Below are 15,231 nucleotides of genomic sequence, written 5' to 3' on the forward strand. Positions count from 1 at the left end.
TCGGGACACCGCCGCCGTGGTACCCCGCTGCCGCCGGGATGCCGGTACCGGCCCGGGGGATGCGCGGGGATGCGGGACGGGGGGGCCGCGAGCCGGGACGGATTTTGGGGTGAGACCCGATTGGCCGAGTGCTGCTTGGCCACGCCCCTGCCGGGCTACTCCCCGTCCCGCCCCGCGGCTGGCTCCGCCGGGCCGGGGTCGCCCCGTCCGGTCCGTCCCGCTCCGCTCGTCTCCGCTGCTCCGCTCGGCTTCTCCCGGTCGGGTCCGCTCGGCGCCGTCGGGTTTCCCGTGGCCGGTGTCGGGATGCGGGCGGTGGCGGCGGTGCTGGCGGCGGTGCTGGCGGTGGGGGCAGCCCTGCCCCGCCCGGGGCTGCTCCCGCACGGCCCGGCCCGCGGCGATGCCCGGCTCCGGCCCGGGGACGACGAGAGCTCTCCCGGGGTGCTGCTCCGCCGCGCCCTGCGCCTCTACGGCCGCGCCGCCCGCCGCCTCTACGTGAGTCCCGTCTGGCCCCGGCCCCGCTCCCCTCTCCTTCCCTCCGGCCCCTCTTCCTCCGTGCCGCGCTTCCTCCTCTCCATCATCTCCCTCCGTCCCTCCATCTTCACTCCGTCCTTCCCTCCATCCCGCTGTCCCACCATCCCTCCTTCCTTCTGGCTTTTCACTCCTCCATCTTCCCATCCTTTCTCCCACTCACCCCCTTCCTCCCCAGCCTTTACATCCCCTCCTCCTCCTCCTCCCCGCCCCTGCCCGTCCATGTGCACCTTCGCTGTCCCACCGCACGTGTGTTTTCTCCATCCATCCATGCATTTTCCCCCTTCCCGCCATCTCCTGCCCGGTGTCTCCGGCTGTGGAGGAACAAGAGGGCTTTCTCCTCCGCAGCTGTTCCCCCGCCAGCAGCGGCTGCAGCTGGGATGGCCCCTGAGCTGCAGCTCCCTGGGGGATGGAGAAGCCCGAGGCCTTTGTTTTCTGCCCGGCCGGATGGGGCCACGCGGCCTCAGGGCTCTCAGCCCCCTTGCCCCACTGCACCGAGGAGGGGGGGACAGGGCAAGGGGACCAGCGGTGGTGGCACCTCTGCAGCTCCTGAGCACCCTGCGCCGCTCTCCCTGCAGGTGGGGACCAACGGGGTCATCTCCACCCAGGATTTCCCCAGGGAGACCCAGTACGTGGATGACGATTTCCCCACAGACTTCCCCGTCATCGCCCCCTTCCTGGCCGACCTCGACACCTCCGGGGACAGAGGGAACATCTACTACCGGCAGGATGACTCTCGGGACGTGCTGGAGCAGGCTGTGGGATACATCCAGGCCGGGTTCCCTCGCTCTGCTGGCTCCTTCATGCCCACCAATGCCTTCATTGCCACCTGGGAGGACGTGGGTGCCTACCAGGAGCTCTCCCAGGACACCGAGCCCTCTCTGAAGGTGAGGCCAAGGGGCTGAGCTTGGATGCCCATCCTGCATGGCATGAGAGGAGGAGTTTTTCTCATGTGGCACCCAAAATGCTGAGTCTTGTCTTTCTGAGCAGCTGGATGGTGGCTCCACCCATCCTTTGGTGAGCACTAAGAGGAACATGGAGCTTTTCCCCTCTGCTCAGAGCTGTGCCAGAGGTGGGGCTGTTGGCCAGAAGAGGTTTAGAGGTTGCCTTCATGGCTGGAGTTGCTTGCACAAGGACATGGAGTGATAGGGGAAGGAAGAGAGGCTTCACATGGATGGGATCAGATGTTAGGAAGAAACTCTTGCCTGCGAGGGTGGGCAGGCCCTGGCACAGGGTGCCCAGAGAAGCTGTGGCTGCCCCTGGATCCCTGGAAGTGTCCAAGGCCAGGTTGGATGGGGCTTGGAGCAGCCTGGGATGGTGGAAGGTGTCCCTGCCCATGGCAGGGGTGGTGGAATGAGATGAGCTTTAAGATCCCCTCAACCCAAACCATACTGGGATTCCGATTCTTTTCCAACAAAGCTTTCCAGTGCTGGTGGCTCTGGCTTTGCAGGGCAGAGGGTGGCTGGGGGCAGCTGGGGGAGGCCCTGGTTTAGGTCACCCATTGTGCTCCTGACCTTCACTGGTGGCTCGGGGCTGGTCCTTCCTTCTGCCCCTGTGCTGATTACGCTGTTGACAAGGAACCGGCTTTGGAATTTCCACCGTGGGCTGATTTTGTGCCTGGAAAACAAGCTCAGAGGTGGTCTGCCAGGTCAGGGGGGGTGACCCGTGCTCTCCACCCATGGGGCTGATAAGGCCCTTGCGTGGGTGGACCTGCAGCGCTGCCTGTCCCCGAAAACGCCGGTCATGAGCTGTCACGTTGGGCCGATGACGTGCTGAGGAGGTGACAGTGACGCTCCACCAGCTGCGAGGACTCTGGCGAGCTGAATGTGATGAGCTGCACGAGGAGAACTCTGGTGATGGATACCCAGAACTGTGTGATGGGTGATGGGCTCTCACTCTAAGCCCAGCAGCAGCCACCGCATCCCCAAGGGCCACCAGGAGCCATCCCCAGCCATCCCCCCGTTGCAGGGCCCTTCGGTAGCGCCTTGCCGAGAGGGGAGCCAAGCGAGGCAAGAAGCTGAGGTTTGGAAGGAGGCAAGGCACATTTTTTCCTCTCATTTAAAACTTGGGAAAACAGCTGAAGAGATGCCATCAGGGGCCTCGCAGCGACCTCGCGGCCATCGAAAACGCAGCCTCCTCTTCTTTTCTCTTCCCAGTTTTTTCCCCCTCTCTGAAAAGTTTGGATCAGGCTTTAAAATGAAACCGGTCTTGTTTGGAAATGAGGAGCTCCAGGGAGAGCTTCATTCAAGACTCGCTGAAATGCAGCTTGTGCCTGTGCTTTGCTGAGCTCCCCCTTCGCCAAAACTGCTAAACACTTCCCCAAACACCACTTTTTTTTCCCTGACCAAATGCAGCATTTATGGAAACGCTGCCCTCCTGCTGCTCAGAACCAGGATTGACTCCAAAGTCTTTTCCTCTGCTCTGGGAAGTCATGGCTAATCCCTTTTGAGCCTCAAAAGTAGAAAACTGGGTTAAATGGGGAGTTGAGGATCCCCAAATCCCCTCTTTGGGGGTCCTGCTTGGGTGGGAGGTCTGGCAATGCTGTGTCCCCTCCAACTCCTTGGGACATGCTCCTGGTCCCTGCAGTGACATTTTCCCAGGCTGCAGAGCGGGACAAGCCTGACCCAACTTCTGTAGGAGCACAACTTGCCCTTTTGGGCTGGAATTTGCCCTTTGCAGCTCTTTGCCCGGGGGCTTTTCCCCCCCTTCCTTTCATCCCACCATGCCAGCACATCGATGTCACCAGCATGTCCCCCCTTCGCCACCCACCCCAAGGCAGAATGAGTCCTGTAGCTGCTGCCGTGGTGATTCGGCTGCTGCGTGGGGGAGGAATCCAGCCCCGGGGGCAGGGGGGGTTATCCCGCCCAGCTCCAGCTTTTTGGCCGCCTTTTCGGGGTCTCTGAATGCCCGAGTGTGTCACAGGCACAACAAGGCTCTTTATATCCGGCGGGGCTGCCAGGAAATCCAGCGATGCTCTGGGGGCCCTGCGCCCCAAAATCGGGGCTGGTGCTGTGGGCGTGGAGTGGGGGGAGCCCCCACCCTCCCTCCCGCTGCTCCGGGGGTGAAATGGGGAGTTTAATCATTTTTCCTGCGTGCTCGGTGGGAAGGGCTGCTCCCTGCTTGGGGTTATTTGCTGGGGTTGGTTTCTCCGCATGTGGAGGGTGTGGATTGTCGGGCGGCTCGGGAGGGCTGTGCTGGCTCCGTGGCCTCCCCGGCCGTGGGTTGTGGCCGCGGTGCCGCTGCCTGGCACGGCCCCAAGGCTCGCAGGGCTGGCAGGGCGGGAGGCCAGCCTGCCTATAGCGGGATGTATGGGAAGCTGGGAGCACAGGAATGTTTTTTCCGGAGGAAACCGAGCTAAAAATGTTCTCAGGGACAAGCGGGGGGTGTGGGTTTTCCTCTGGTGCTGATGGGATGGAGCAGGGGGGTGTCAGTGCGAGCGGGACAGGAGTGAGGGGCTCCCAGGACTCAGTGCCAACCCTGTGCAGGGGTTACAGGGCCAGGGATGCTCCTGGGACACCCTTGCACTGAGGGGGTGGCCTGGCTGTGCCGTGGGCTCCTGGGAGGATGCTGAGCATCTTCCCAGGTTGTGGCACTTGGGGTCTGGCTGGGCAGGAGCAGCCCCAGCTCCTGCTGTTCCCCAGGAGGTCTCTGCAGGCTGATCCTGGAATGATTTGGGTTGGAAGGGACCTTAAAGAACATCCATGGCAGGGACACCTTCCACTAGCCCAGGCTGCTCCAAGCCCTGTCCAACCTGACCTTGGACACTTCCAGGGATCCAGGGGCAGCCACAGCTTCTCTGGGCAACCTGTGCCAGGGCCTCACCACCCTCCCAGCCAGGAATTCCTTCCCAATATCCCATCCAGCCCTGCCCTCTGGCAGTGGGAAACCATTCCCTGTGTCCTGTCCCTCCATCCCTTGTCCCCAGTCCCTCTCCAGCTCTCCTGGAGCCCCTTTAGGCACTGCAAGGGGCTCTGAGCTCTCCCTGGATCCTTCTCTTCTCCAGGTGAGCACCCCCAGCTCTTCCAGCCTGGATCCATGGAGGTGCTCTCTGTTGGAGGGCCCTTTTGGGGTGCTTGCATGCCCTGTGGTGTGTGTGGGGCTGCCTCTCACATCCCTGCTCCCTCCCCTGCCGTGTTCCTGCCCCTCCATGCCATCCATCTGTCCCGCTCTCCCTCTGGCAGCTCAACACCTTCCAGGCAGTCATAGCCTACAACGATGAGGACACCTACACCATCTTCCTCTACCCCAACGGTGGCCTCCAGTTCCTGGGGACGCGACCCAAGGAGTCCTACAACGTCCAGCTGGAGCTGCCAGCCAGGGTGGGCTTCAGCTGGGGGGACAGCGACGACCCGAAGAGGGACGGGCTCTTCCACAGCCTGGCAAGCAGTGAGCAGGCTCTGAGGAGCCTGGAGAGGTGTGTGGCACCTGGGGACTGTGGGGATGGCCAGGGGGAGCAGGGTCACCTTCTCCCAGCCCTGGAGGTTTTTAGAGCCTGGAAAAATTTGGGGAGTGAGCTGGGGGTGCTGGGCTGCCTCAGCTGCACGGGAGCTGTATTGGGGTCCTGGAGGGGTGGTGTCACCTTTGGGGTGGCTTTTCCAGCGCGCCTGCGATGATGTCCGTGTGTGCTGTGTCCACAGGGAGAGCAACACGGGAATTCCCGGCGTGTGGGTTTTCCACGTGGGCGGCGTGGAGCACGTGGAGCCGGGGGGCAGCGAGGGAGCCGCTCCTGCCGTGCCTCAGAGCCCCCCTGGGCACCCCAATCCCGGCACCACCGGCTACAGCCGCCCCCTCTCCGGCCACACGTCCATGGCTCAGCGTCCCAGCCACGGCTCCCGCTCCCCGGTGCTCCTGGGCTTTGTCCCCAGCAGGAGGGACGCCCAGCAGAGCTACTCTGCCAACCCCTCCTCCTACAGCTCCGGCCACCACGGCGTCGGCGTGGAGGAGGACGTGCATTTCAACCCTGATGGTGAGCGGCCACAGCCCTTGCAATGGCCCAGCGGGGACAATGACCCCACGGGGTGATGACCCAATGGGGAGAGTGACCGAGCAGGGATGGCTCGTGGCGGGTGGCTCCCTAAAAATGGCCCCTGGCTGCGAGTTCACCCCTTCCCAAGCAGCTGGTGCTGGAGGAGGGTGGGCTGGAGCCGCTCCTGCAAAGCTGCTGCCTTCCAGCACCTCCTCTCAGCCCAGTCCCGCTGCCAAGGGGCTGCTGCAGCCACACAGCCCTGCCCGCCGGGCTTGCCGTGGGAAAAGGCAGGAGGCTTGGAGCAGGGGAGGGGGTGGGATGCTCAGGGGACAGGTCCCAGCACGAGGCCAGGACTGGCCTTGCCGCCCTCCCCGCCACCCAGCCAGCTGTGGAGTCGCTGTGGCACGTGCCCGGGGGAGCAGAGCCCTGTCCCCAGCCAACTGTCTCCCAAAAATACCCTCAGGAATTTGATCTCCTGCCCTCTGTCAGATCTGCCTGAAATCGGGGAACAGGTTCCAAACCTTCCACCACCCCTCTGCATCCCGGGTGACTCCCTTGGGAACCGCCACTGCCAGCTGGCTCGTGGTGTTTTTGGGGCCAAGAAGGCAAGGTACCCACCCACCATGAGGAGTGGTTTTGTCACCGCATCCCCAACCATTTCCCTTTGTCCCCAGTGTTCACCTACAGCGCAGCCAGCAAGGAGACGTGTGCCCAGCACCACGGGCGCTGCTCCCCTCACGCCTTCTGCACCGACTACGCCGCCGGCTTCTGCTGCCACTGCCGGGCCACCTTCTACGGGAACGGGCGGCAGTGCCTGCCCGAAGGTACGCGGGGCGGGCGGCGGGGACGGGCAGCCCGTGCCTGGGTGGCCGCTGCCAGGGGTGCCCGTCTCCCCACCCAGGGGCCGTGCATCGCCTCAACGGGAAGGTGAGCGGGAGCCTGAGGGTGGGACGGGCGTCCGTCCGCTTCCAGGACGTGGACCTGCACGCCTACATCGTGGGCAGCGACGGTAGAGCCTACACGGCCATCAGCGGGGTGCCCCAGCCCGCTGCCCGTGCCCTGCTGCCCCTGCTGCCTGTCGGGGGGCTCTTCACGTGGCTCTTTGCCCTGGAGGAGCCCGGCTCTGAGAACGGCTTCAGCATCACCGGTGAGCAGAGATTTGGGATGTGCCGTCGTGCCGAGGGGTGTGGTTTCTGCGGGGTGGCTCCTTGGGGTGGGTGGTGAGGGGGTCAGGGCAGCTCCGTGGCTTCTCCAATCCCTCTCTCAGCTGGCTGTCACCTCTTGCTGTGAGCCCCCATGGATGGGCTGGGGGAAGGATGCTTTGGGGTTGTCCCTACAAATGGTGCCCGTTCCCTTTTCCTGCCCAGGCGCTGAATTCACCCAGAACCTGGAGGTGACGTTTTACCCCGGCGGGGAGACAGTCCAGGTCACTCAGACAGCCGAGGGCCTGGGGCCGGACAATTATTTAAGCCTCAGGACACACATCCAGGGCGAGCTGCCATTCCTGCCGGAGAACGTCACTGTCCACATCAGTCCCTACAAGGAACTCTACTCCTACTCCAGCTCGGGTAAGACCTGTGCTCACCGGGCTTCAGTTCCTCACACGCCACCCCTAAATTCCCAAAAACAACCGAGCCACATCGACGCTGACACAATCTTTCCCACATCCCACGGGGTTCTCCGTGCTGTCCGGCAGCCGTGACCTCCTCAGGCCAGCGAGAATACACGGTGACCGCGGGCACTGCCAACCAGACCTTGTCCTACCGCCTGCGCCAGAACATCACCTTCTCGGGGTGCCCGCACTCGCGGCTGCCGGCGCGGCAGCAGCTCTCCGTGGCGCACGCCTTCGCCCTCTTCGACAGCCACGAGCACGTCCTGCGCTACGCCCTGGCCGCCCGCATCGGCCCGGCACGAGGTGAGCGCCAGCACCCACCCCCGGGTGCCGATCCAGGTGCCAATCCAGGGTGCCAGCCCCCAGTGGGGATGCTGCCGTCTCCCAAAGCTGCCGTGTGCTCGCTTTGCCCAAAATCAGCCAGAAGAGAGCGGTTTTCCAAGCAGTTTGAGCTGCAGCGCTCCTGGCAGGGTGGGGGTGGCACGGCCGTGGTTCCCTGCATGGGACAAAGGCGCTGTGGCACATTTGATGCCGGCATCGGGTATAAGCGGGGATGGTCACTCCCTGTGTCTCCCAGATCTCTTATTCCCCCCTACATCCCTCTGTGCCCGCAGATGATGCCGAGAATCCTGGGGTGAGCCCGTGCCATGATGGCACCCACACGTGCGAGGCGCCGGCACGCTGCCGGCCCGGCGTGGGCACCGAGTACACGTGCGAGTGCACGGCCGGGTACCGTGGGGATGGACGGGGCTGCCGAGGTCAGTGGGGCCGGGGGTGGGTGCTGGGGGGGAACTGGTGGGTCTGTGTCCATCAGGCACCAAGGTGGTCAGTGCTATTTGGGATGCTGGGATGTCACAGCACCCACAGAGCTTCACCAAGTGTGTAGATGAATCATGGGGGGAAACTGAGGCAGGGTACTGGAGGTCCCTGGGGAAGTGCAAGAAAAGAAGAGCAAGCAGAAAAGAGGAGAAAAAAAAGGAGAGATGGGAAAAAAGCAAAACCAGTGGAAAAAGAATCCCTGTGTTTCATAAATCCAGCCAGCTTCGTTGTTGCTTTGCTGTCACACCAAACTTCACATTGCAAATTTATCTTCCAAATTTGGAGTCCCTTTCCACAAGAAGCTGCCCAGTGCCAGTGAGTTGCACTGCACAGTGATGCTGGTGAGGAGTTCAAGGATCCTGCCTTTCCAAAGGAACAGGATTAAGTGACCAGTCTGATCTCTGTAGTTTTAAATCATAAATAGCCCCAAATATTGGTGTGCCTCAAACGAGTGCTTCTTTATCAAAACTATACCCCAAAAACAGTCTTGTTTTTTTTTCCCTTCTATTTTGAGCTGATCAGAAAGTTAAATCTGTAGCTGATTAAGTTCAGTGACAGACACGGGATGGGCAGCACAGGGCAGGATATTCCCTGTCAGCCCAGGAGCAGCCAGACCCTGAAGATGGGGGTGTCCCACCACCATCGGGGTGCCCGGTGTCTCCTCCTTTCCCTAGATGTGGACGAGTGCTCCGAGGGCCTGAGCCAGTGCGGCCCCTTCTCCGTGTGCTTGAACGTGGCGGGCAGTTACCGCTGCGAGTGCCGCAGCGGGTACCGGCCGGCGGGGGACGGGCAGGCGTGTGTGTGTAAGTGCTGGCCCCAGTCGGGGTGTCCCCATCTCCTGTGCCTCACAGACATGCCCTGATCACCCCTCCCCTGTCGCCACAGCGCTGGCACCGGCGAGTGACCCCTGCGAGGCCGGGAGGCACCCCTGCGCTCCGGGGGACCGGGCGCGGTGCCTGTCCCGCGGCGATGGCCGTGCCACCTGCGAGTGCCTCCCTGGCTACACCGGCGATGGCATCCACTGCTCCGGTAAGGTGGGCATGGGAGGGACCCCACACCACAGCTGCCAGGGTGTCCTTGTCCTCGCTGGTGCCATCTTCCCTCTGCACAGACGTGGATGAGTGTGCCGAGAGCCCGTGTCACCCGGCCGCTACCTGCTACAACACCCCGGGCTCCTTCTCCTGCCGCTGCCAGCCCGGCTACGTGGGCGACGGCTTCCAGTGCACGTATGGTGAGGTGCCCGCTCCCCCCGTGCCCTCTCTGCCTGGCACAGCTTCCCCGGCCTCACTCTCCTCTTCTTTTTTGGCAGAAGGGAACCCGCAGCGCCTCACGCCCTGCCAACACGAGCGGATGTACCCGCGGGAGGTGCCACCCCTGGGCGATGGCCACGTGCCCCAGTGCGACGAGCAGGGCCGGTACCGGCCCCTGCAGTGCCACGGCAGCTCCGGGCACTGCTGGTGCGTGGACGCGGCAGGGCAGGAGATCGCCGGCACCCGGACGGCACCGGGCACCACCCCGCCACGCTGCGGGAGCCCAGGTCAGTGAGTGACATCCTCCAGGGGTGAGGGGAGCGGGGTCAGGTCCCTGGGCACCTGGCTGGCATCCCAATGGCATCCCACTCCAGTCCAGCCACCAGCAGCACGGGGACAGTGGGGCCACAGTGAATGGAGGGGATCCGTAAACTAAAGAGCCATAAATTAAAACATTCTAAGTTTCACCTCAACGTAGGAAGAACTTCTTTATGTTGAGGGTGGCAGAGCCCTGGAAAAGCTGCCCAGGGAGGGTGTGGAGTCTCCCTCTCTGGAGGCATTCCAAACCCACCTGGACACATCCCTGTGTCACCTCCTCCAGGTGACCCTGCCTTGGCAGGGAGATTGGACTGGAGGATCTCCAGAGGTCCCTTCCAACCCTAAGGATTCTGTGACTCTGTGCCCCTCTGCCCAACCACCTTTCTGTGGCTTCACTGAGGGCAGGGTGCTCTCAAGTGGGTGCATCGAGGGGGTCCTGGGTGTTTTCGGTGCCCTGGCCCATGGGGTTACAGTGGCTGTGGCCATTGGACCACCTCCTGTGTCAGCCTGTGGAGGGGACAGCTATGGGGTGTGGAGCGGGCTGGAGCGGGGCAGCCCTGCGCCCTCCTTCCCCCAAACCAAGGGGTGCTGAAAGACTGGGGTGAAGCAGGGCCAAACCCAGGTGCCAAGTGGCTCCAGGGGAGCCGCGTGGCACCCCCTGAGCCCGGGGTGGGGGCATTTGCCGCCGGCAGAGTCCATCCAGCAGCTGACGCCCTGCGAACACGCGAGGATGTACCCGCGGGAGGTGCCACCGGGGCCTTCACCCGTGGGCGATGGCCACGTGCCCCAGTGCGACGAGCAGGGCCAGTACCGGCCCCTGCAGTGCCACGGCAGCTCCGGGCACTGCTGGTGCGTGGACGTGGCAGGGCAGGAGATCGCCGGCACCCGGACGGCGCCGGGCACCACCCCGCCACGCTGCGGGAGCCCAGGTCAGTGCCCGGGGAGCATCCTCGGTGTGGGCAGCAGGGAGAGGGGGACACGGGGCTCTGAGTGCCCCGAGTGGGGAGGCTGACAGGGAGTGACTGTCACCTTCCCCGTGCCAGAGCCCACGGAGCGGCCCCCCAGCATGTGCGAGCGCTGGCGGCAGAGTTTGCTGGAGCACTACGGGGGCAGCCCCCGCGGGGACCAGTACGTGCCACAGTGCGATGCCAGCGGGGACTTCACCCCGCTGCAGTGCCACGGGGACAGCGGCTACTGCTGGTGTGTGGAGCAGAGCGGCCGGGAGATCCCAGGGACGCGCTCCGAGCCCGGCACCACCCCGCCCTGTAAGAGCCCAGCACCCCAAAATCACCCTGCCACACCTACAGCTCAGGCGCCGTGCCCCGCTCCGGGTGTGGAGCCGAGGGGACAGCGCTCCCTGAGCCATCTCTGTGCCCTCCAACGTGCCAGGTCTGCCCAGTGTCGCCCCGCCCAGTGTCCGGCCCGAGCCCCGGCCTGACGTGTCCCCACCGGCCACGGGGACGTTTCTGCTCTACGCCCAGGGCCAGCAGATCGGGTACCTGCCGCTGAACGGCACCCGGCTGCAGAAGGAGGCGGCCAAGACCCTGCTCTCCCTGCATGTACGGTATCCTTGGGATGGGGATGGGGTGCAGGAATGCCGGGGGGAGTTTGGGACAGGCTGGTGCTGCCACTTGGTGTTTTCACCTCTCTCTGAACCACTTGTCTGAGCTGTCGGAGTTTGAGGGGTCACCTCTTGAGGGTTGATGTTGGTATTTGGGGACATTGGCTGTGCTGGCTGCCTTGGTGGCACTTTGGACAAGTGACAGGACAAGGGGGAATGGCTTCCCAATGACAGAGGGCAGGGTTAGATGGGATATTGGGATGAAATTATTAACTGGGGGGGTGCTGAGGCCCTGGCTCAGGTTGCCCAGAGGAGCTATGGCTGCCCCTGGATCCCTGGAAGTGCCCAAGGCCTGGCTGGAGCAGCCTGGGACAGTGGAAGGTGTCCCTGCCCATGGCAGGGGGTGGAACTGAATGATCTTTAAGGCCCCTTCCAGCCCAAACCATTCTGGGATCCTATGGATTCTATTTTCACCTCCCTCCAGCCATCCCCAGCAGAGAGGCAAGTCCTGGACAGATCCCAGAGCTGGGACTGCTCACAAAGGGAAGGAGTTCAGGAGCTCCCAGAGCTCTCCAGGGTTGGTCACAGCCCGGACTTCCAGCTGCAGAGCTCTGCTGCACACTTCCCTTTTTTCCTTCCTTGGACTCCCCTTGGAGCGTGTCCATGTGCATCTCCAGCCAGGCCAGACCAAGGCAGAGGAACGCTGAAATCTGGGCCACGACCCTCCCTGCACCCTGGGGAAGTGAAAGACCTTGCCAAGTATTCCCTCTCCCCATCCTGAAGGTCATTCCCTGGGCTGGCTTCACTCTTGGAGCAGCCTCTCCTTGAGGCAAAGGGTTCAAATCCATCTGGATGTGGGTGTGAGCCTGCACCAGCTGCCCTAGAATCCTCTGCTGCGGGATTCAGCCGGGAGGGTGCAGTGGGAACCCGTCAGGGGCGGGTTTTAGCTGGGGAAATGGGATTTGAGTGTCACTCCCCACTTGCAGCGTGTCCCAGGCAGCTCTCAGTGCCGGCTGCTGGGATGAGGAAGCTCCTGGATGCTCCTGGCAGGATCTCACCCCATGTCCCTCTCCCGACCCTGGCAGGGCTCCATCGTGGTGGGGATCGACTACGACTGCCGGGAGAAGATGATCTACTGGACCGATGTGGCCGGCCGGACCATCAGCCGGGCGGGCCTGGAGCCAGGCTCCGAGCCAGAGACCATCATCAGCTCAGGTGTGGCCACCGTGTCCCCAGTGTCACCTGCCCAAAGCCACATCTGCTGTTCCCACCGCAGCTCCGGGCTCCTCCCATCCCTCGGCTTCGGGCTGGGGATTCCTGAGGGATCCTGGAGCAGCATTTCCCTGAGCGTGGCCATCCCCCACCAGGGCTCATCAGCCCCGAGGGCCTGGCCGTGGACCACCTGCGCCGGGCCGTGTTCTGGACGGACAGCGGGCTGGACAGGATCGAGCGCGCCCGGCTGGACGGCTCCGAGCGCCGCGTGCTCTTCGACACCGAGCTCGTCAACCCCCGCGCCATCGCCGTGGACCCCGTCCGAGGGTGAGCAGCAGAAATCCCACAGGGATTCGGACACGGGGCTTTGCAAGGTGCAAAACTCGGCCCCTGCCGAGGCCCCGTCCCGACCCGGCACACCCTGTAGGAGGGATTGGCTCTGTTCCCCAGCCCCTCTTTTGTTTAATAATGCAGGATTTGGCTAAAGCTGCTGTTTCAGTATCAGGATGTAGATTATTTGGAAAAGCTTTGGAAACACAGGCTGTGCCTCCAGGGTGTTGTTGGGATACAAAATGTGCTACTCCTAAGGCTCGCCCTCGTCGAGGAGCTGCAGTTTGGGTCATAAACAAGTTTGGTATCGTTCTGCTTTGCTTGGAGAGGTTTTTTCCTAATCAAATAAAGCTGGTTCAGGCACTGATAAGGGGAAAACCAGGCCTTGCTCCTGGCAAGAACCAGGATAATCTCCCACCACTCCTTACTGTTGTGTGCCCTGTTTTATTTGCATTATTTCCCAAGCAACCTTTACTGGACGGACTGGAATCGTGAAGCTCCCAAAATCGAAACTTCCACTGTCAACGGAGCCAACAGGAGGGTCCTGGTGCACACAGACATTGGTTTGCCCAATGGCCTGACTTTTGACCCCTTCTCCAAGCTGCTGTGTTGGGCAGACGCAGGTAATGTCCCCAAGGATGGACCAGAAAATGTCACACTGAGCTTTGAGGGAAAAACCTGGATGTCTTCAGCCCAGTGCTACCTGTGGGCTCCACTGTTGTGCTAGGCAAGGTTTAGATTGGATTTTAGGAAATATTTCTTCATGGAAAATGTTGTTGCTCAGGGCAATGGTGGAGTCCTCGTTCCTGGAGGGATTTCAAAGCCGTGTGGATGTGGCACCTGGGGGCATGGAGCAGTGGTGGCCTTGGCAATGCTGGGGAATGGCTGGACTTGGCCTTAGAGGATTTTTCCAACCTAAATGTTATGATTCTACATCTATAGGCTGAAAAGCTGTTTCAAAATGTAATAAATCAGGAGAAGGTTCTTCCCCCAGAGGGTGCTGGGCACTGCCCAGGCTCCCCAGGGAATGGGCACGGCCCCGAGGCTGCCAGAGCTCCAGGAGCGTTTGGACAGCGCTGCCAGGGATGCCCAGGGTGGGATTGTTGGGGGGTCTGTGCAGGGCCAGGAGCTGGGCTGGATGATCCCTGTGGGGCTATGGAATACACAGAACATATTTGGGATGGCATTTTCAGTGGGATGGGGAATATGTTGGTTGTTTGAACAGGCACCAAGCACCTGGAATGCACATTCCCGGACGGCACAGGCCGGCGCGTCATCCAGAGCAACCTCAACTACCCCTTCAGCATCATCAGCTACGCCAACCACTTCTACCACACGGACTGGAGACGGTGAGCAGGGAAAAACCCAACCCCTGCACAGCTGGGAATGCTGAGCTTCCCTCCCTGAGAGGAATCCCAGCCTGCTCCCAAATCCTGGAGCTTCCCCAGAGCTCTCGTGGGTCTCTGCAGAGCTGAAAGTGGCTTCAGCAACATCTGCTTGTAAATCTCAGCACAGAGCAGTTGTTTAGACACAAGCCCAGCTCCCTGGGAGGGATAAAACAGTGGTTTGGGGGTTTTTTTTTAAGCTAAAACTTGGCTCAAGTGTCTGGATCTCGATTAGGTCCAAGGAAAGATCCTGTCCTCAGCCGTTCCCTTTGCCTCGGCAGCAGGAACTCGCCTCTATTCCCACTCCAGCTGGAAGCTCTCACAACTCCCATCCAGTCTTAGATTACAACAAACACTTAAAGGCTTGCCACGCTTGGAGGAGACTCTCAGGGAGATAATCTCTCCTTGGAAGGCTCTTTTCTGTGGCTGCCTCACCAGAGAGAAATGCACTGAATGAGCTGGAGGAGGATTTTACGGGGCAAATTTCTTTCCACTTGTCCTGCAGGTGTTCAGACCAAGCTTTTCAGCTGCCTGTTCTTAAAACACACATAAAGAAGGGAAAAAAAACCCCAAGTTTCATAGGTGAATAAAACACTTCTTCCCCTTTTTCCACCAGGGATGGGGTGATAGCTGTCAATAAAGAAACTGGCTCCTTCACTGACGAGTATCTTCCAGAGCAGCGGTCCCACCTCTATGGGATAACAGCAGTTTATCCCTACTGCCCTGGAGGTAAAACCCACCCTAAACCCCATCCCCTCGTGAATTCTGATGGCTGCTGGCTGCCTGACGCACTAAAAACCTCCATTTCTCCCTGCAGCCAGGAAATAGCAACTCCAATTTCAAGGAAACAACAATCTTTGCACCCAGGAGAGTTTCAGACCCACAGAACTGTCACTGCATACAAGGGGGGAAAGTCCCTCACCGAGGCCCATGAAGTGCCCTGCTTTCCTGCAAAAGATTTTCAAGTATTTTTTCGAGTTATACCTCAAGACTTTACTACTGTATTTTTTTTACCAAGTGGAAAACGATGAGATATCACCAAAAAAAAGGGTCCTGGGAAGCTCAAGCCATGACTCAAACTCTTGCTTTTGCAAGATTTAAAATGTAGGTTGTTTTTTTTTTTTTTCACTCCAATGTTTTATTTTTTTGGAAGAAGGATGGGTTCATTTTTCATCGTTCTGACAATCTGACCAAGAGGTCTTTTCATCCAAAATAAATTAAGTGCCTGTGGGAAGCTGTGAATGCAGTAA

At 61.1% G+C, this 15,231-nt stretch overlaps 1 protein-coding gene across 1 annotated transcript; it reads left to right on the top strand.

Annotated features, from left to right (window-relative positions):
- Nucleotides 1–303: 303 nt before the first annotated feature.
- On the top strand, nucleotides 304–14,908 carry NID2 (nidogen 2; the record flags this gene model as incomplete). The annotated part of the gene is made up of 22 exons (XM_082284334.1): nucleotides 304–492; nucleotides 1,107–1,415; nucleotides 4,710–4,942; nucleotides 5,166–5,494; nucleotides 6,169–6,318; nucleotides 6,396–6,641; nucleotides 6,862–7,062; nucleotides 7,191–7,409; nucleotides 7,721–7,864; nucleotides 8,600–8,728; nucleotides 8,811–8,954; nucleotides 9,037–9,156; nucleotides 9,235–9,462; nucleotides 10,186–10,422; nucleotides 10,537–10,758; nucleotides 10,883–11,052; nucleotides 12,140–12,269; nucleotides 12,422–12,593; nucleotides 13,062–13,219; nucleotides 13,822–13,945; nucleotides 14,598–14,710; nucleotides 14,799–14,908. 22 exons carry the CDS (start codon nucleotides 304–306, stop codon nucleotides 14,807–14,809), a joined length of 3,978 nt encoding a protein of 1,325 aa, XP_082140460.1. The 3' UTR covers nucleotides 14,810–14,908.
- Between the last annotated feature and the right edge of the window lie 323 nt (nucleotides 14,909–15,231).

The sequence above is a fragment of the Coloeus monedula genome (genome assembly GCF_965178545.1).
Source record: "Coloeus monedula genome assembly, chromosome: 6".
NCBI classification, from domain to species: domain Eukaryota; kingdom Metazoa; phylum Chordata; class Aves; order Passeriformes; family Corvidae; genus Coloeus; species Coloeus monedula.